General features: G+C 39.3%; 1 protein-coding gene across 2 annotated transcripts in view; it reads right to left on the bottom strand.

Moving 5' to 3' along the window:
• Positions 1–21,342, bottom strand: part of PSME4 (proteasome activator subunit 4) — an 85,208-nt gene that overhangs the window by 22,449 nt on the left and 41,417 nt on the right. For both annotated transcript variants that reach the window (XM_072140554.1, XM_072140555.1), the window contains 20 exons: positions 20,059–20,133; positions 19,770–19,892; positions 18,686–18,778; positions 16,426–16,691; positions 12,052–12,238; positions 11,673–11,762; positions 11,247–11,311; positions 10,041–10,191; positions 8,823–8,921; positions 8,395–8,464; positions 6,940–7,007; positions 6,054–6,269; positions 4,549–4,706; positions 4,305–4,400; positions 3,670–3,725; positions 2,673–2,729; positions 2,166–2,221; positions 1,464–1,562; positions 943–1,005; positions 175–270 (listed from right to left, as the gene is read on the bottom strand). In XM_072140554.1, the coding sequence (XP_071996655.1) occupies positions 175–270; positions 943–1,005; positions 1,464–1,562; positions 2,166–2,221; positions 2,673–2,729; positions 3,670–3,725; positions 4,305–4,400; positions 4,549–4,706; positions 6,054–6,269; positions 6,940–7,007; positions 8,395–8,464; positions 8,823–8,921; positions 10,041–10,191; positions 11,247–11,311; positions 11,673–11,762; positions 12,052–12,238; positions 16,426–16,691; positions 18,686–18,778; positions 19,770–19,892; positions 20,059–20,133 (2,184 nt within the window). The remainder of the gene's footprint in view (positions 1–174; positions 271–942; positions 1,006–1,463; positions 1,563–2,165; positions 2,222–2,672; positions 2,730–3,669; positions 3,726–4,304; positions 4,401–4,548; positions 4,707–6,053; positions 6,270–6,939; positions 7,008–8,394; positions 8,465–8,822; positions 8,922–10,040; positions 10,192–11,246; positions 11,312–11,672; positions 11,763–12,051; positions 12,239–16,425; positions 16,692–18,685; positions 18,779–19,769; positions 19,893–20,058; positions 20,134–21,342) is intronic.

The raw sequence follows: 21,342 nt of genomic DNA, 5'->3' as shown, positions 1-21,342 counted from the left end.
TTCTTGACCTATCTAGGAGAATTGAGACCTCCAGCCATTAGATGGTAATGTATCTTACGTTGTCAACGTAGATTAAACCAATGTGACCTGTTCCATCATAGATTTAGATTTCTGCATGTTTGAATGTAAAAAAAAAAGAAAATCTATCTGTCTATTATGTAACCAGTGACTTACCTGGCCGTATGAGCTTGTAGAAAGACGCAGGAGGTCCCGCACCAAGTCCCGATGCACTGTCTTGTATGCACATCCTTCTACAGTCAATGTTCTCAGCTGCATAGGAACAGATACATGTGACACATTAGGCTTCGTCAGGAGCCTATCTCATATCTATCTATCTATATCTCATATCTCATTTCTATCTATCTATCTATCTATCTATCTCATATCTATCTATCTATATCTATCTCATATCTATCTATCTATCTATCTATCTATCTATCTATCTATCTATCTATCTATCTATCTCCTATCTATCTATCTCCTATCTATCTCCTATCTATCTATCATGTATGTATCAACAGAGGGCAGCAAAATATCCCATTGTATGTGGAGGTGGAGTGAACATCCGCACCAGCCAGTGATTGGCTACTGCCAGTGTTCAGGGCGTGTCCCGAGTGATTCAACTGTCTTTTTATAGATAGGTATATTACTGGGGGAAAACCCACCGGAGGGCGGAGATGTAGGCAATACCGATGCATCCATCTCCAATAGCCACTAATGGTCTCTGCTGTGTGTATACTGCACTCTCCAGCAAGAAGCAGGATGGAAAAATACAATACAGCGTAAACGCTAAAACTAAATCTAGATTAAACTAAATCTAGATGAACAGCATAAGTGAAAGCAGTTAAAGTACCCTACCAAGTACAACTATGTAATTGTAAGCATCATCCATCCCAATGTGTTAAGAAACAAAACATCACTTTTCCCCTTCAGGTTACTTACCTCATGCTGCAGCATAACTCTGTCAATCAGCAGCGCTCTGATGTGCCTCTTCTTTCCTTGGAGCTGAAAATATATAATGAAAGTCAGATGTTAATTGCAAAACTAAAGTGAATAGTTGCTGTATATCCTATTAAATATGTTAATTTGACATTTAGGGGAATTTTTGGTTTGATTTTTAAGACAAACATTCTAGGGGGGGAAAAAATGTCTTTAAAAAAACCTTGGCATAGAACAAAGCACCAAATACTGTGCACTGACATTTGAAGGGGTAGTTGTGAAAATGCTACTGCATGCAAAGATCCTCTCTAGGAGCCATGTTCTCTGACCACTGTCCCTCCTGATAGGGCGACCACAAGCAGACACATCCAGGGGAAGAGTGGTCACATTCACAATTCCAGAAGACTCACTACATGCATTACATCTATGCATATCAGCAGGGATCATGATTAATGCACAGAGAACATTGCATACATCCTACATCTGTTCTGTAATATGCATATATTTCCTCATGCATAACTGACCCGATTTTCCATTGACTTTTTGACTAGAGTAAAACTCTTCCATCTTGAGTCAAACTCATGTTTGTGGGATCCCCGGAACTGCAGGAGGTCACTGATAATCTGTTAGGAAAAATAAAAATGTATTAGGCAATAACATATAAAATAAAGGTCCGTTATCTGAGAACTTCACCCAAAAAAGGAATATTAACTATTCATATCGGAAGCCGAAAGAACAACTGCAAAGTATAAAAACTTTTTTCCATATTCTGCACTAAGCTAAAATAAGCAATTCTCTAATTTACTCTCATACGCCATCTGCAGCTATTGCCTGCTAGCAGGGGTTTTACCTTGTTTAGATAGGTTGCCGTGGGAATTCTTATCTAGAGGATTGAGAGGAGTAGAGGGGTACATGTTGTTTGGAGGGGAATGCTGATATATACCAGGATGCATCTCAAGATATGAAGAGGCCAACAGGTATGGTAATGGTTTTTAAAGGTTCTCTCCAGCTGTGCTACTACTATTTTTGTGAAGTAACTTTACAGTTACTCTTCAAAGACTTTGTGGCAATGAGAAGTGAAAGATCCGCTTTGAATAATGTTCGTTTCCGTTATAACATAGCTGATAAGGACATGGTGCTTTAACTTCTACAAAGGGCCATTAGTTAGGAAACTTCTTCCACATGCATATGAACAGAATAAAGCAAAATAAAATGTACGACTTTACCTTTATTATCAGAAACAAAGACTTAGTATCATCTTCTGAGTTGTCAAGTATGTAGTCTGTAGTTGAGGAGGGGAAAAAAAAATTACAACATTGTAGATGAGGCTTTGTCTGTTTATGTTGAGATTTATGTTGAGAATTCCGTCATCAAGCAGCGTAAAATTTTATTGTAGTTCAGATGCAAAACGTAATGGGGGGAATTTATCACTGCTTCTAAGTCAGTTTTCTGGCATAGCAGTGAAATAGTTGCAAATACTCGCACACTGCAAGAATTTGTGATCATTATGCATCTACGCTACCTCCATGCTGGCCGCCAGGGAGGGGGGCATTCCTTGTGTACTTTTTAAAAACTGTTTTTTCACAGAACTACATCAGGTCGGACTTGGGCCCAAGCCTCTTGATGTATCTGGCGGGATGGGGGTGGGGGTGTGGCTTTTATTATAACCCAGCGATAAATTCCCCCCCATTATTTAGATTTTCATTAATACTTTTTCATTTTCAAATACTTACGCAAGAGTTTCCTGAGTGTTTTTGCAATGGATTCTCTGTAGTTTTCCCTCGAATAATCTAAAAATTATTTAAAAAAAAAATACATAAAAGAATGAAGAACACAGAAACATTCTAATTAAAGAGATAAATTTGGCTAGTGAATGTTCACCATTTTGTCTTTTAGCACATTTAGACATTTAGCTGTTGCAGACAGGGAACACTGAAATAACAAACCCTAGATCTTAATTAATGAAATATTCTCATTGAATACTTTGTTCTGTACAAAGTTAAATGTTCTGACAACAAAATCACAAAAAAATTATCAATGGAAAGCGAAAGTATTAGCCAATTGAGGCCTGGATTTGGGGTCACCCACAAAATTAAAGAGGAAAAACACACCAAAAGTTGATTCAATTTTGATGTATTGTCCGTAAAACAAGACAAAGATGAGGCTCAATATTGTATGTGGCCTCCATGTGCCTGTATGACCTCCCTACAACGCCTCGGCATGTTCCTGATCAGGTTGCGGATTGTCTCCTCAGGGATCTCCTGCCAGTCCTGGACTAAAGCATCCACCAACTCCTGGACAGTCTGTGGTGCAACATGATGTTGGTGGATGGAGCGAGACATTGGGGCTCATTTACTAAGGGTCTTGCGGTGGCACTTTGGTCACATAATCGATTTCCAATCGGCGCCGCATTTAGCAGATAGGATTGGGGGTGTGGGGGCCCTCTCCATATCATCTGTTGTCATTTTTACTTTACGAACATTAAATCAAATTTGGATCAGCCTGTGTTGTGTTTTTCCGCTTTAATTTTGTGGCTGACTCCATCAGTATTCAGTGAAAATATCTAATTTATTTAGATCTAGGATGTGTCATTTGAGTATTCCCTCTATTTTTTTGAGCAGTGTATATATTGGGTTACATCTATATTAGAAGAAACTTAATAGAGACTTGCTCTCCTACATACTGCATCTAATTAGATGCCAACAAATTGTAACCAAGTAGTCAACTCACCATAGTCAATGCCGGTAAAAAGTTTTGTCTCGTCCAAAGACACCAAGCTTGTTACCCTGTAAAACACAATGTCATACTGTTCATATACAAATCTATAAATAATTGGAATATTCGATGGTGGATTCCATGGCAAAAAAATCCAAGCAGAGCCCCTAATATCTTCTGTGACTTATTATGTCTGCATACAGCATGGGCCAACTAAATCTGCATGTGGCATGGTTTGGGCACTTCTGCACTATTTCTGTGCCGATTCGGTGGTAAGAATTGACAAACTTTTTTACCCCAGCAACAAGGAATTCAAAACAACGGGAGGCCAAGGGTCCAATTGGAAATGTGTATTCCTACATAGTTTGTGTGTTTTTCAACCACATTTCCCAGCCATAAAGTAGTTAATCTGATCTGGGCCCATGGACTATTTGTTCAGGTTTTTGTACATGCCTATATGTTGTGAGGATTACATATACATTGACAAGCTCTGTGTACTACAAGGGGACACCCACCCCACTTGCATACAATGAGCTGTTATTGAATGTGGATTTGCACTGAAAAGGGACTATACATCACAATTACTCCAGGTAATTGTCCAGCTTTTTGCCTAATAAGATATTCATGGGAATATCCTGATGGATACTTACAGATGAGATACTCTCTCCCCTTTTAGAGGAGGAAGAAGGTTCCCTGAGCCAGTAAGACAGTTATGTACGATGGTGAGACACTGCTGAACATCATCCCTTACGCAAAGAAAAAAAAAAACACATTAACATTGCTTTTATCATGGCACATAAATTATTTTACTTACAACCTTGTCCTTTCTTGGTCTATACAAGTTTATCTTCATAAAAACCAAAAAAGACAGAAAACAAGTAAGCGGGTGCATACCTTGACATCTCAAGCTCTCCACTCCCATAACGATAAAGTTTGTCCAATTCTGGGCGTAAAAAGTTGTCCAGCAGGTAGTATGCAAATTCAATCTCCTCTGCCGATGGGACATGCCACTTGATGTTCAGGTTCCATAGATTTCCAGCCCTGCCCCAGTCCTTATAAGACAAATCACAAATCATATCACACAGAGCCACGTGACAACACTGAATCCTCAATCATGGAAAGAAAGAACAGTATATCAGGGGTCTGGGTAATTAGATCCCCTGGGTGATCAGAGGACAAGCCAGTTATTTTAAAGCGGTATTCTCGTCTGGGCATTCACATTCAGTTTCATTAATCTGCCATATATAAAACACTTCAATTAGAGGTTATTAAAAAAATTACCTGTGTGAAGATTATTTCTCATAAATGTAGTAATATGGTCCCTTAGAAACAAGACTGTCCTTGGATACGGTCACCTCTGCTGGAGTGATTCCACAAGGAAACAAAAGTTTTTTGTATATGAAATATCCGGGGAGTTACTGCAAGTCCTAAAGCCGTCCTGTGGTAATGATTGCTGAAGCCATGTGGTCAGGCAGGACTCAATAGCGCATGTCCGGCCACCGCTGCCAAAATGTGAGGTGGTCGTATCCAAGGAAGCTATCTCGTTTCTAAGAGACAACATGGCTACATTTATGAGAAATTATCTCCACACAGGAACACTTTTTTTAATAACATCCAATTGAAGAAATGTTTACATATGGAAAATGAGTTCAATTAAATGTGAATGCCCAGATGGGAAACCCCTTTAAATATAAATATGTATATTTATTTGTAGGTATTGTGTTGATTAACTCAGTCACAACTGTCATACAGCTATATCCATCCAATTTGCACATGCCCCATGCAGAAAGGACATTTATATAGATCATGACAGTGACCAACACCTATACCTTCTGAACCCTGCCACCTAGAAACACAATTCTGGTGTCATATAAAACAGGATAATCTATGTGGGATGACCTGCAGGCAACATTTAAAGGACATCTACAATTAGCTTAGGTGAATATTACTCACCTCCCCGTCCCATCCCCCTGTTCTCCATGCTACATTTCTCATAACTTTCTATGGACTCATTTTGTAAAAAAATTATTTCATACCATATGCAAATTAGCCTGTGTTGCTCTGCAGAGCTCCACCAGGCTCCACAGAGATACAATTTATTCACGCCCCGAATTTATGGCAATTTTTGCATCGATAAGTTTCTTCACTGCATCTATAGAACATGGATGGACTCAAAAAAAGTGTATGTAATACTTCTGCATATTGTCCTTTGAATGAAGATTCTGGTATAACAGTTCTATAACTGCACCAAAACGAAGTATTTTTACAACCTGTAGAAGTTGAAACATCTAAATGGAAATGTTTCAAATCCTTAAAAGAGCTAGGATTAAACACATTTACTAAATTTAGTTATTATTTCATATTGTTATAGCAAAGCCCTACACAGCGCAGATACTTACATTAATTGGGAAATATTCAGAAAGCGGCTTGTTAAATCCACCAGGGACACTACAGTACTCCGTGGGGTAGATAAGTGTGCTGGATCTCAAGAGATGGTGCAGCAGGTTACAAGACAAAGAATAACCCTGTTTACAAGTGAAGTGCAAGGTCTGCTGCAGAATCTTTACAAGCTGATCTTTGTAGGGAAGCAATTTTTCCCCATCCACTCTGGTGATCTGAAGAATCAATAAGGAATAATGTTAGCACAACCAGCAAGATAAATAAATGGATTTATCTATGACATGACAGAAGATCTGGTGGGAAACTATACGGGAAAGAAACCAGTGTCCTGAGTGATAAGTACAACAGATCTACTCCTGGGGCAGATCTACTCCTCCAAATGCACCAGAGTTACAGTGCACATACTATGTCTTACAGAAATCTCCTTCCATTCAAGATTTATACACTTTTTCCTTAGGCCGGCTGCACGCAAACATGTTCAGCTCGTGGAAAAGGATCCATATGCTAGTCCAATCCCACAGACTGCCATCACATAGAAATAAGGTACAAAGGCTCCCTATCTGCAGGACGCGCTGCAGAGCCTACACTGTAAGAACTGTTACAGTACAGATGCTGCTGTTTGTCCAACAGGCAGGGAGTCCATGCATCATATTTCTGTATAATACCAAGGACTTCCATCCTGTGCAAACCAACATATTGGTCACATTTATGTGCAGCCACATCCAGTGTCTTGGAGGCAAATGTCATCAGTGGGTTTAGGTTTAAGACACTTGTAAAATAAGGTATCTGGTTAAGCAGGAAGGGAGATAAGCTTAAAAAAAGTTTATAGCCCGTTCAATGCCATACGGATTTTATACAAGTACATATGAAATTTAGAAAAATGACCTCAGAAAGGAGCTGCAAGTTCCAGAGGAGCTCTTTGTCTAATTCTTCCTCACGGAGGACATCTTCATCTAAGGAGAATAAAGACAAATAAGATACCATTTACCTGATCAGATACTTCTGGCCCAGTGAGGTGACAGAACAGGGTTAATCATTTTGAAGACAAGTCATTTCTAGACTAAAACTTAGGTGTCATTTTCTTTGTAATAGAGGAAGATCTGATAAAACATTATAAATACAGACAAGCCCTCCACTTAAGGACACCCAACATACAGACGACCCCTAGCTACAAATGGCCCTCTCTGCCCCTGTGACCTCTCTAGATGCTGGCAATTTACTGGACTTTAGTCCCAGGTTACAATGATCAAATATAAGAGATACCAAAGGCGGCTGCAATAAAGATTTATGGTTAAGCTTTGTTCTCATGAAAAGCCCAAGTGTCACAGGGGTCAAAAAATTATTTGGTTGTGTTATACTTACAAAATATACCTATTCCGACTTGCATACAAATTCAGTTTAAAGGGATATTTCCATGAAAGAATGTTTTCAATTATAATCCCCTAGTGATGTCTACACAATAACAAAAGATCATTTTTAACACCTTATTTTACAATTTTACTCAGTATTATTGCTGTATTAGCTCCTATCACTCCATGATGGTCAGTGTAAAATTCCAGAGTGTGGGTGGGGACTCTCTAAGCAGACACTTCATGATTCCTCTGTGCTATGAGATGCTGGGTGATGACACCATGCTTAGATTATCAGCGTCCAGGAGTTATCTACACTTTCATTTAGATACTGGTAGAATATTCAGAAGCTAAATGAAAGCGTAGATAACCCCTGGACGCTGATCTTGCTCTTTTTCTATGTGTCAGATACTAGTAGAATGTTCAGAAGCTGACACATAGAAAAAGAGCAAGAGACATCAGAGATCAGAGATTATGAGATCCATGAAATGGAAATAAAAACACCCTAACATCTTATCTGTACTACAGCTGAGCTTTGGAACACACAGTCATCTCTGCTAAAACTCCTACAAGCTACAGGCAAGATTAGATCTTTATAGCAGGGGAAGATTTAGTTTCCTTACAAGGCTGCTTGCCGCTGGAAGTGTGTGTGCGTGAGCTCATCTTGGAATGCAGGGGGGGGGGGGGGCATGGAGCGCAGGGAGACTGCAGCGAGCAGAAAGAAGATTTTCATGGAAAACCCTACCATGTCCGACCCCAAGCCAGAAAATTTACCATATTATATACCGTGACTGATAGGATTTCACAGATCTAATTCTAACCCGTTTCTGTTTTTTTTTGTTAATAAAATTGAATTAGAGAATGTGTTATTTTGTTATTCTAAGTATATTTAAAGAATCTTGTCTTTTTGTGTACCCCTTTAAGAACAGACCTACAAAACAACGACCACTGAAAAGAATATAAAGAATATAAAGAAACCTCATGGACTTACTGCTTGTGAGCTGAGTTATAACGCTACAGCAATGGGGCAGGAAAAGCTTCAAGGAATCCACCGGGCAACACTGTATATTAAAGAACAAAAAGACGCATAAAGCAAATATGGACCATCAGAATATACCTCCAATATTCTAGAGAATATCAAAAGCAGCAGCAGCATAGCCAGCTACGTACAGCTGCTGCACAGACACTACACAGCAAAAATTGTTGGGTGCAAATTCTGAAAAAAATAACAATTTATGGAAAATGTTTTGAGTGCTTCCCAGTTTTGAACATGCATTTGGGAAATGCTTTAACCATTTTTTACTAAATTGACTAATTCTTTGTAACACCTGACATGTAGTAATGACCCAACAGGTTCAACAACGAGAGTATAGATCTGAAAAAGCCAAATAAAGACAAAGTATCTGTTTGGAACTTTACCTTGACTGCAGCACGGCAGAGATCAGCCACCATCCTGCCAGAAACTCTTGTTTCAAATATGTTGGACACAGCAAAGTTAAAAACTTTCTCCAGGGCAACCTGCAATAAAGTAGACATTAACTTTTATAAAGCTCTAAATGGCCATATACATTTAAAAACTATGTATATGACAATTACTTTGCTATGTACCAGAGGTGTATTAACATTTAATTACAGAATGTTCTGCTTTTGTAAATCAAGTTACAATTGTTTAGGTCCACATTAAAAAACAAAAAAATAAATCTTAAACCAAGTCATATAGGGGTAGTATCTGTACTGAAATGTTTCTACATTATTAAAGGAAATGCCCAATAAGGTTTAAGGCCATAAAGCATCTCCATACTTAAAGGGATACACAGTTGTAGAATTGAAAAATGGGTTTATATTTCAAGATTGTAGCTGGACATTGACCACTGGGGAAGTCTACTGAAACTACTATGAATGTAGAGATATAAGAATACAGCAAAGTTCCCAGGGCAAGTCCCGGTGCCAAGAATTTACCTGGATCTCAGGAACACAAAGTGTCAGAAACCCACTAATCTTAAAAAGATATTGATGACCTTGTCATATTCATATGTTTTAAAAGTTCCAGTTATTGGTGTTTTCAGCTAGGAACAATTGGGGCTTATCCACACAACTGTGATAGGGGCAATGGTTTGGCCACACAATTTGCGGCCAGATCACAGCCCACTTTGCGTTCCATGGCACCCAGTCATGGTACGGTAAGCACACAGTGTTTTACCGCAGGACGGCCAAGCTAGTTTTTTCTTTGGAGAGGGGAGGGTGAGGAGCGCTAGCCCCTCCTTCCTCCTCCCGGATGTGTGCTACGCCTGGGTTCCGGCCTGGGGAGGACACAGCTCTCCGAATGTGGCCTTAGTAGAAGTGTACACTCCAATATAGGCTAAAAGAGGTGCAATATGCCAATGTATTCTATATGGTGTAAAGTTTTCCTTTTTTTCTTTTGTGATTTTTTTTGGCTGTAACATCCCCCAGCAAAAGTTGTTCTTGATCCTAAAAGACTACTGTGGCTAGAAGGCATATTAAATCCATTTAATGTCTCTGCTCTCAAGAGGGTTAAACTCACCTTCTTATTCTTGGCATATTAGATATGAATAAAATGGACGCTAGGCTTCTGGTGTTATATACCTAGCTATTTAGATAAGAAAAGTAATTTTCTACCTTAAAAATCTCTTTGGAACACTGAGTGAGGATTGTACTGAATGTTGAAGACAGGCCGAGCTCCACCAAACTCTCCACGTGGGTCATCTTTTCAGTCTCTGTCTCTTCACGTGTTTGTTCCAGAGCACTGCTTTCAATCAAAGCAAAACACCTAGCAAAAACATACAAAATAAATGTTAAAGGGGTTGTCCACTTTCAGCAAATATTCACTGGCAAAGAAATAAACTCTAACCAAAATTTAGTTCTGGTTAAAAAAATAAAACAAACAAACACAGAGTCCTATAACATATTAAAATGCAACATTCTCCATTACATCCAGTTCTATGGATCTCAATTCTCAAGAGTGTACCGAGTCTAGCGCTACTACACCTCATTTTGGAGCTGGAGGTCTGCCTAGAGACTACCAAAAACTGCCTGATGTCAAGCTGTTTGTTCTCTTAAATGGCTAACCCCTCAATCTATACTCAATGGTACTGCACTCCTTACCAGTTCTCAAAATTCCTAACCGTAAGCATTTCTGAAAAATGTATCCATCAGGGGACAAAGGTACAAATGGATCTGCCACTATTACACATAGGTACCCACACTAATTGATATTGTTAGTGTAATGAAAAGTTATAAAATTTTCTAACATACTTTCTGTATTCATTCTTCAAGGTTTTTTTTAGATCTCCGCTTGCTGTCATCCTATAGTAAGCTTCATTACTTCCTGTGGATAAAAACTGGTCCATGGTCATGTGATGTTACATGCTTGTTACATTATAGAGTAATCAGAGCTGTGTCATATAACGAGCCCTGCACCTGTGTGACATCAAATGACCATGGACGAGTTTATTTCCACAGAAAGTAAACAAAGCAACTTCTGACAGAATGACAGAAAGCAGAGATCTAGAAAACAGCAAGGAACTGACACAGAAAGTATATTGGAAACTTGCATAACTTTTCATTACACAACCAATATCAATTATTTGCTAAAAATGGACAACCCCTTTAATATATTTGTACTATAAAAATATGCAAGTGATAAAAACACATTAAATTCTATTACGATCTTTTACATTGCATGCATTCATTCATTCATTCATTCGATGGGGGGGGGGGGGGGAAGACAAGAAAAAAGGTACTACATAGAAATAAAAGGAAATACAAGTATTTAGTAAAGTAAAAATTCCTGTATGTCTAAGTCCCCAACTTTAAATTGGTTACCTGTCCATGAACTGAAGCACAAAGTCTTCAAACTCCGCACTGGCCGAGCACAGCTCTCTTTCCACCTGAACAAATTACACAAAAGTTAAGAGTAATGACAAACTCTTCTTGAAAACATAGTTATATTCTTCTTAGGCCCCACGCAGATGAGTGAATGTGGGTTGGTGCTACAGCCGCATCAACGTCCCCATAAACATCTATGACACCCAGTCACAGTACAGTGAGCACACAGTCTCACCACACCATGACCGAGTGGGCGGCTTCACAGAAAATATAGGACATGTGCTATATTTTGCCATATTACGGTGCCAGCCGCTGGTCTATCGAGATGGAAGGGGTGAGGAGCACTCACCTACACCCGGCTGAATGCTATGGGCTACTCCCCGGGTGGACATCTTTTCGTGTGCATGAGGCCAAGTCCCTTACCTCTGACAGATCATTTCTTTCTTGAAGTACGGATGAGCAGTCTACTAAAGGCACCAAAGTAGAAAATGTTGCAATAAATTGGAATGTGATCTGTTGTGTAAGAAACAAAAATAAAATAAGTGAACCAAAAAAAGAAAAAAAGAAAATAACAGCAAACTACATATTAAAACAAATAGTACAATGAAAACGTATGCATAAAGAAGTTAGTACACAGTCACACCAAGAAACGTTGGCACTGAAGAGTAGAGGCATGGGGTATACCAAGGTAAAGCCTTGAAATTTTGAAATTCAATAGAAATTAACACAAAATTTTGGATCACTGTCCTTTTAACAAGGTGATAAATTCCATAGCAAACGTTTCCGCATTTTCAGGACATACCATGCATTTGCTAAAGTCATTTGGATCCACACCCGGGAGCGCTCTCATCAATAGAGGTAGCATGTGCGTTGGGCCTTCTGGGAACCACCTGCCACCAGCGACCAGGCTGCGAGCCACCCCAATGACACAACTCAAAGTAGCCGTGAGCTGGTGAGGCTCAGTCAGGGTCTCCATAGCTGGATACGTTCTGCATGAAGTAAAAATTTTAAAAAGAATGTATGGGGAACTGAAATAAAATGCAAAGACAAGTGGAACAGTCCAACAAATACATTTACTGTAATGAAATGTTGTATATGAAACCTGGCAGGGGAGGATATTGCTGTACTTAAAGGGGTTGTCGCAAGGTATAAACAAATGGCAGCTTTCTTCCAAAAACAGCACTGTCTGATGGATCAGTAAGATGGCTCTGTGATACCCACATCCTGCATAGTGCTCGCTGCTGTGTGATCTTATATGATGGAAGCCACCATTTGTTAGTTACTTTCCTTATCTGAGAACAAACTGAAAACTTAGAGGGTTATGGTGAGAATATCTAACGTGTGATTATTACTGTCAATACCGAAACATTACATGATAATCCTTACAGTGCTGAGTCCAAATAACGTAATAAAAAGCCATAAAGGCTTAATAACATGTACGCAAATGGCGGCCATGAGTTAGCCGCAAAAACGGCAATAAGCTAGCGGCCGCTATAGAGGGGTGATATGCAGGAACTAGGTGGGTGAGAAAATCGTGTCTCGCCACACAATGTATAACAATGTATTATAGAGCAGGTCCCATTCCTGCCCTGATCTGAAGGATGGCTGCACAGCTCCCTATGAAAAGGGGAGGGACGTTTCAGTCTAATGGACACTAAAGCTAAAAACGAAAGAAGGGTCATTTTTTAAGCTAGGTATTCTAGAAGCCTCATATGGACATATATTTATGAAAGGCATTATACCCAACTAAGGTCTCCTTTATATCTTACCCAAATATCATGAAAAGAAATCTATCCTCAAAGCAATCATGATAAACCAGTGATTACTCATACAATTACTCATAGATCCAGGTACCGTGACTGTGGTAATCTTCTTATATTTGTTATGCGTGGCCTCCTCCTTCCTAATATCAACTTTTAACCCCTTAATGCCGAAGCCAAATCTGCCAAGTGTCACTATAAGTGGTTATAACTTCGGAACGCTTTAACATATCCAAGTGATTTTGATGATGTGTGTTGCGTTTATTTATGAGAAAATCACATATTTGGGAAAAATTTGGGAAAATTCTCGATTTTCCAAATTGAAAATGTTCTACTTTTTCCACACAGTCATAGCAGGAAAAAAAAAAAACGTAATAACATTTACCCAATGTCTACTTTATGTGGACCTGTTTTTTTACACACATTTTTGTAGAAGGGCTTTGAACATTTGCATTTATGGAAAAAAAAAAAAAAAAAAAAAAAAAAAAAAACACACCTACTCAGATTTCAAGTCACTTTGAGGGGCCTAAATAAAATTAAAACCCCATAAATTACCCCATTATAGAAATTACACTCTTTATCGTACGTAAAACAACTTTTATGAAGTCTGTTAACCCTTTAAATGTTTTACAGGGGTTAAAACTAAATCGGATACAATTTTGAAATTAAATTTTTTTTTGGCTTAATTAATGTGTTTTTCATAAAATGTACAAATTCTCAGTGGATAAAATACCAAAACGCTCCACAAAGTTTGATACCCAATTCCTCCCGAATATAACAATACCCCATATGTGGTGGTAACCTGCTGTATGGGCACACACCAGGGCATGGAGGGGAGCTGCGCCATTCAGAGCAGATTATGCATTGTCACTTTTTATTGGCTTTACAATCTATTTTTTTGGCAATTTGGACATATAAGGGCTTATTTTTTGCTACATGAGATGCACTTTACAAATACTTCATTTAAGTGGGTCATTAGCTTATTGATGAGATTTTATTAACTCTTGAATGTACAGAGGAAAAGAAAATCGTCAATTTGGGTTTCCTTTCTTTTAGTGTATTTTGGGGGCCGTACAATGTACACTAAATATACTATATTATCTTTATTCTATAGATCACTATGATTACGGTGATACCTCATTTTTATAATTTTTTTACAAATGGAAAAGAAACGAATGTAAAGAAAATCTCATTTTCTCATGAGTTGTCCTTTTCAGTGGTACCATTTTGGCATACATAACTTTTTTGATCACTTTTTAGAACATTTTTGTGTAGGGATTTTATGAAAAATTTACATTTACGAGTTTTTCTGGTTTTGTTTTTACGACGTTCACTAATGCTTCTGAGTTATTGTGCAGATTGTTATGGATGTGGCGATACCAAATGTGTGTGGGTTTATGGCGATTTTGTGTTTTTGTTTTTTTTTAGTTTATTAGACATGTATAGACATGTATAGACATGTATGTTTGTGTTCATTTCCTATTTTATTAGAAAATTTTTTTTTTTTTTTCCTTTTTAACAGGTAGGCTTGAACAAGCGATGTTCTGATCATTCATATAACATATGTATTACACTGTGTTATATAACACACTGAGCATACACAGTGTGTCACAGCCGGGTCCTGATAGGGAAGAAGACCGCGCAGCCCCGGGGCACTGGCAGACCCCGGTGCTGCCATCAGAGCAGCGGACAACAACCCCCCCCCTCCGGTTACACCTGCGATCAGAGGAATCTTTGGTCACGGGTGTCGGCTATAAAATACAGCCGACACCCGCAACTTCTAGTGCCGGCTACGTTCAGGAGCCAGTGACCAAAGCTTGACGTAATAGTACTGCAAAATGCGGGAACGCACCTCCCGCCATGCATCACGTCAAATGTCGGAAAGGTGTTAAAATTATACAAACGAGTCTCAGTGGCTACCCTAGCCTCTATGTGATCAAGATTACAGTCCAATAACACTGTCTCAACCTCCCCCTGCTTCCTCAGCACTTGTGCAGTGAGCACTTACTGCCGTAATCTCAGTGCTGAGGAAGCAGGAGAGGGGGCGAGGCAGTGTAATAGCCTGTAAAGCCAGATCACAAAGGGCCAAGGGTAGCCACTGAGACTCATTAGCATAATTTTAAAAGTGGGGAGGCCATGGACAACAAATATATTATATATATATATATATATATATGCCATAGATCCAGGCATTGTGACTGTGGTAAAGTGTCCCTGGTTTATTATGCTGGATTTTAATGTTACATTTCCTTTACGTTTCTCATAAAAAAAATATTTCACCGTGTAGCAACTTTTCACAAAGGTCCCTAGAGGAGAACGAGTGAGGCGAGCATGCAATGATGCACCTGCTTGGTAAAGTTACTGCCAAATTCTGCTTCTCTAAGGAATAATTTTTCCTCAAGGATAACTTCCCAATTAGACAGGTTTATCTATATGATATACAAGAGTGGGTGTATGTTTTAAAATGACATTCCTAACTTTTAATAACGCAGCAAGCAGTTAGATAGCTTGGCCACGTATATTGCCGCTTTCTGTAATATGTGTGTGTGTAGGGGGGTGGGGGTGGGGGGGGGGGGCAGGATAATAAGAAATTGACCAATATACATCTAATAAAAGTCCTGCACTGCTTTCATGATGTGTAAAGTAAAGCCCCTCATTCAGAAATGTCACACGAGTGGCACGAATGGCAGCTAACTGTCCATGACCAATCTACTTTCCAGGACCTTAAAGGGGTTGGCCACTTTACGTTAGGTTTTTGTAACGTGTGTGTGCAGAGAGCAGGATATTATGTAATTTACCAATATACATCTATTAATAGTTCTGCTTTCTTAATACGTAAAGTGAAGCCTCCTGTCTTTTACCTCATCAGCCAGAGATTCCTGTCCATAAAATGGCTGCAGATGGAGAATCATGTGATCTCTAGTGATTGTTGTTGGACAACTAGCGATCAAGTTATCCTTCATCTGAGGCCATTGTATAAAGAGGAATCTCCGGTTGAAAGCATAACTATTAATATATGTATATTAGCAAATTACCTAATATCTTGGTCCCCACACATTACCACCAAAAAAAAAAAAAAAAAAATGATGAAATGGGGCCAACCCCTTGAACTCAAATTCTATATAAATCTTCATGTAACCAAAAATTGTACACCCTGACCCAGAAGTCACCGTTTTTAGGAACTCTTTGTTCTTGTATAGAGAACTTCCAGAAGACTCTGAAGATTTATTTAATTTAAGCAAAATGTATACCGTGTAGGTCCCTGAGGCTTCACTTAGATTATTTTAGTGTGTCCTAAATCTGGAGGTTATAGATTGTATCTGAGTACTTTTATCATATTTTTGTAGATCATTATGCTGATCTGACTAATACTCTAATAGTTATCTGTACATACAATGAAAGAATGAAGAACTTACCTTTCAAGTACTGGGGGGATCACAAGCTCCGGGCGCATCAGTGCGAGGTTCTGCAGGGCTTGTGCTGCCTCCAGACTTCCAGTTTTGCTAAACATGGCCAGAAGTACAGGCTGCATGACACTCTGCACAAAGTCTGTTACATCTTGGTCGCTGAGCTTGTGGCTGTCAGGCACGGGGGTCAGCCATGACGGCTTCTTGTACCTCTCCCGATGCAGCCTTCGGACAACACAGCACGGCAGTCTCTGCAGCAGTTTCATAAGTTTTGACTATTGAGGGGAAAAAAAATAAATAAATTATGTTTTGAGTTTGCTGCCAGTTTATAAAACTAATGTTTCCTCTCATTTACTCTGGCACCGAAATCTTTAAAACTTCAATTCTTTATTTTTCTCAAAAAGTTACGAGAATTAGCATCTGGAAATATTCAGATGTTCAGACAGCTTGATAAATCTGCCCCTTTATGTTTTTCTAAAGTTAAGTTAGTTCAGGTAGGTAAATTGTGCTGATGGATTGATTCCCTTTAAATGAGTGTAAGAATTTTGCCATTTTTCTACAATTAATTTTCATTTAATCAAGAAGGAATCTTTTGTTTTACGTGTAGCCATATAGCACCGAATAAATGAACAACTAATGTTATAATCTGCAGTAACTGCGTTAATACTAATAAGGACATAGCCTGGTATTACAATCTATAGAGCTGTAAGCAAAATGGATTCGCTTCCAGTAAATATAAATAGCACCCGGTCACAAGATCCATTCTGATTACACAACATCCATCTACAAGGCTCCTGAAGTTCAACTTTTAGCACATCACATTATTTTTAGCAAGTCTCAGTCAGGCATCGTGTAAACAAAAGGACATTTCAACAGCACATGCTGACATCTTGTCTATACACCCGAGGAAGTCGGGAGATTTATGTATAACCAAAAGATTTCACAAGTCCTGCAACCGATCTGCTCTGTGTCAGTGGCACGAGTCCCGGGAAACCCAAGAAACTCCAACCCTGGAATTTACTGATAGACAAATCCGAATAACCATCACAGATGGCAGAATATCATTGCGTTTATAGCCTGCTACAGGTCATGTGAATGAAGCCTATAGCCATAGTGAACTAAACTTTGCGTTCTACATGCAAATGAAATTTCTGTGAAATCAGATACCCATGATTACACTTTAAAGGAAATCTACCACCAGGATCAAGGATTGTAAACCAAGCCCCCTCTGGCAGGATCTACTCTTCTTATATCTTCTTATTCCTTGTTTTTTCCAGAAAAAAAAAAAGATTTTATAATTATGCAAATAAACCTGAGAGTCTCCGGGCTCTGTGGGAGTTAATGGAGCCTGGAGCTCCTCAGGCTCATTTGCATAATTTTTAAAGCCTTTTTCTTAAAAACAAGAACATAAGAAACTGAAAGAAGAGCAGATGTTGCTAGAGGGGGCGCACACCAGTAAGTCTGTATGTTTGATTTACAATCCTTGATTTGGTAATAGATGTCCTTTAAGCTTGTTATACCCTTGTTCTTAAGAATCAAAGGCTTTAAGCCTCAGGGGCTCCAGGCTCAGGTTTATTCGCATATTTTTAAAATATTTTTTTTTTTTTTTTGGGGGGGGGGGGGGGGGACCCAAGGAATAAGTAGCTAAAAGAAGAGCAGATCCTGCCACAGGGGGCACACACCAGTATGTTAGTACATATGTTGGTTTACAATTCTTCATCCTGGTTGTAGATTTCCTACAGGTCAACTTCATGTTGTATTTGGTAAGTAATCCGTGTGATCATAATATCCTTCAGTTGTTGAAGCGAGACATGTCAGCTTTTCCCAACTTTTATTATGCATTACACGGAGCCTTTGATTCCTGTATTATCATATAGCAGCGGAGTAGAAGGATCTGAAGCAGCTTGTCTCTTATCATACATATTCAGCCAACTAGAATCAGCTCATAACTTCCTTTGTAAAGAGAGTTTGCCTAGAACTTAGCACATACCCAAGGCAATGCACAATATACATTCCTACTAAAGAAGATCAAAGACTTAAGAGAAAGGGATTTCATAGTGTAAGACCCAGCCTGGTTCTTAGGAGTAAAGCCTGAACACTAAGTAACAGGTGCCGTCCCATAAACAGCTTGGTGCTCTCTCTCACAAAGTCATGATGTGGGCATGTCTCGAATGTCTTTCCCTAAAACAGCAGTGGCTTTCCAAGGAAGTCCTCCTAAGGAATGTCAATGAGATCACTTCTACAAGAAGAATGTAAGAAAAGTACTTACCAGCCACCTCCCATTGTTAGAGGGATGATAGAACGAGGCAATGCTATTAAACAGTCCTGTAAGATGCTGCTGCACCGTCTTCCCTGGTCCACCCTGTACAGGAAAAAAAACAAAAAAAACAAACAAAAAAAACCAACAGAAAACATTAACAAGAAACATTATAATTTACCACTTAATAAAAGCTAAACTTACCAGTTTCATTTATCAATCTTTAAAATATTGTCTTTTCGTCAATAATGGATATGATTTGTGAAATAAAAGTTCTACAATTTCCCAATATACTTTTTGTATCAATTCATTGCTGTTTTCTAGATCCCTGCTTGCCGTCTTTCTATGGCAAGCTTCATGGTTCACTTCCTGGTCATGTGATGTTACACAGGTCCCTGGTCATGTGATGTCATTATGCCCCACAGCTTTGATTACTCGGTTATATAACACGCCGTGCACCTGTGTGACATCACATGACAGGGACCATCCTTTATGAACAGAAAGTAAAAAAAAATGAAGCTTCCTATAGAATGACAGCAAGCAGAGATCTAGAAAACCGCGAGAGACTGACAGTTCCAAAGTGTATTGGAAAATTGTAGAACATATCATTACGCAAACAATACAAATTTGCTGAATGCAGACAACAACAGGTGGGGCTATGGGGGACGGATGCCACTGTATGGCGTCCATTCCTGGCCCTTGCTGAGCAAATATTAGGGAGATTGTCTAGTGATATAACTGTCCAAATATGAAGACACCCTGAACATCGGAAGCCAAAGAACATATATCACTGTATATGCATCCAGGAGGGAATATATGTAGCCTTCCATTCTGAAGACACCGCAGGAATCCTCCATAAGGAGGGCAAAAACACAATGAGAATGCTGACAAACTAGGAACCATGAAACTAATGTTATGGTTGGCAGCCATGATGCAGATTAAACAAATAAAAAGCCTTAATAGAAAGAGACTCTATACATGAATAAGAGTGTAAAGTTTATGAGATGTGCTTTATAAACAACATCTTGACATTCAAAAGCAGGTTTGCCAAAACTGAAGCCGCACAGATCCCAAACAACTACCATTAGATACCCACCATCATGGCAGTGATCCATATTACTGCATGTCCAATGTCATAAGCATTCGCTATCTGTCTTGGGACAATCACTTGGCTGCTTCCAACGGGGAGATTTAAACTACGGAGAACCCTGGTAAAAACCTAGAAGAGAAAAAAAAAAGGGGGGAAAAAAAATCATTATACAATGTATTTCAGTGAATAGTGGATAGCGAATAAACGAATCATGAGAACATATCTCAGAGAACATAACTTTAAAGCAGAAATGACTTCTCCCTGGCAAAATGAAAACATATCTCCCCTAGATTACCTTTGGTATGTAAGGATCCCAATCAATGTAGCCAATGTTATCATTCGCTAAACGAGCGAAAAGGTTCACCAGATGCTACAACCAGAAAAAAAAAAAAAAAAAAAAAAAAAAAAAAAAAAAAAAAGAGAAAACTTAGTAATTACATGCGTATTAGCAAAAGATTTATGATAATAATACTGGTTATATAACATAACTGGTTATAATATTAAAAGTTAAAAAATATATTTTTTGTGTAATGAAAACGTATACAATTTTCAAATTTCCTTTCTATATAAATTCTTGATGGTTTTCTAGATCTCTGCTTGCTGTCACTCCATATGAAGCTTCCTTGTTTACTTCCTGGTCATGTGATGTCACACATGTGGACGACTCATTATGATTCCTACTAATGTGATCTCACACGGGCGCATGTCTCGTTGTGCCCCTGGTCATGCGATGTCACACAGGTGCACAGCTCGTTATGCCCCTGGTCGTGTGATATCACATAGGAGCAAAACTCATTGGGGCAGATTTACTTACCCGGTCCGTTCGCGATCCAGCGGCGCGTTCCCTGAGGTGGATTCGGGTCCGGCCGGGATTCACTAAGGTAGTTCCTCCGCTGTCCACCAGATGGTGCTGCTGCGCTGAAGTTCCCCGGAGGCGTGCTGGAATGCCCTGAAATTCACCGGCCTATACCTGGTGAAGGCAAGTGTAATTTTCGCAACACATTATTTGTCTTAAATGCAGCGTTTTTTCCAAATCCGTCGGGTTTTCGTTCGGCCACGCCCCCCGATTTCCGTCGCGTGCACCAAAATCCCGGGGCAATTCAGGTACAATCAGCGCAAATCGGAAATATTCGGGTAACACGTCGGGAAAACGCATATCGGGCCCTTAGTAAATGACCCCCATTATGTCCCTGGTGATGTGATGTCACACAGGTGCACAGCTCATTATGCCCCTGGTGATGTGATGTCACACAGGTGCACAGCTCATTATGCCCCTGGTCGTGTGATATCACACGGGCGCACGTCTCGTTATGCCCCTGGTCATGTGATGTCACACAGGTGCACAGTTCGTTATGCCCCTGGCCATGAGTTGTCATACATGTGCACAGCTCATTTTAACACACAGCTCTGATCACTCGTATAACGAGCCATGCACCTGTGTAACATCACATGACCAGGGACAGATCTCTTTCCACAGTAAGGAACTTAAACGCACTGAAAATGCGTTTGTTTTTGCGTCTTTACCATGCGTTTAGCTGGTTTGAATCTGTTTTTCTTCATTTGTGGAAGTTTAAGCAGC

Source organism: Engystomops pustulosus, chromosome 3 (assembly GCF_040894005.1).
Source record: "Engystomops pustulosus chromosome 3, aEngPut4.maternal, whole genome shotgun sequence".
Taxonomy (NCBI): domain Eukaryota; kingdom Metazoa; phylum Chordata; class Amphibia; order Anura; family Leptodactylidae; genus Engystomops; species Engystomops pustulosus.
Note: the sequence above shows the minus strand (reverse complement) of the source record. Positions and strands in the feature narration are given on the sequence as shown.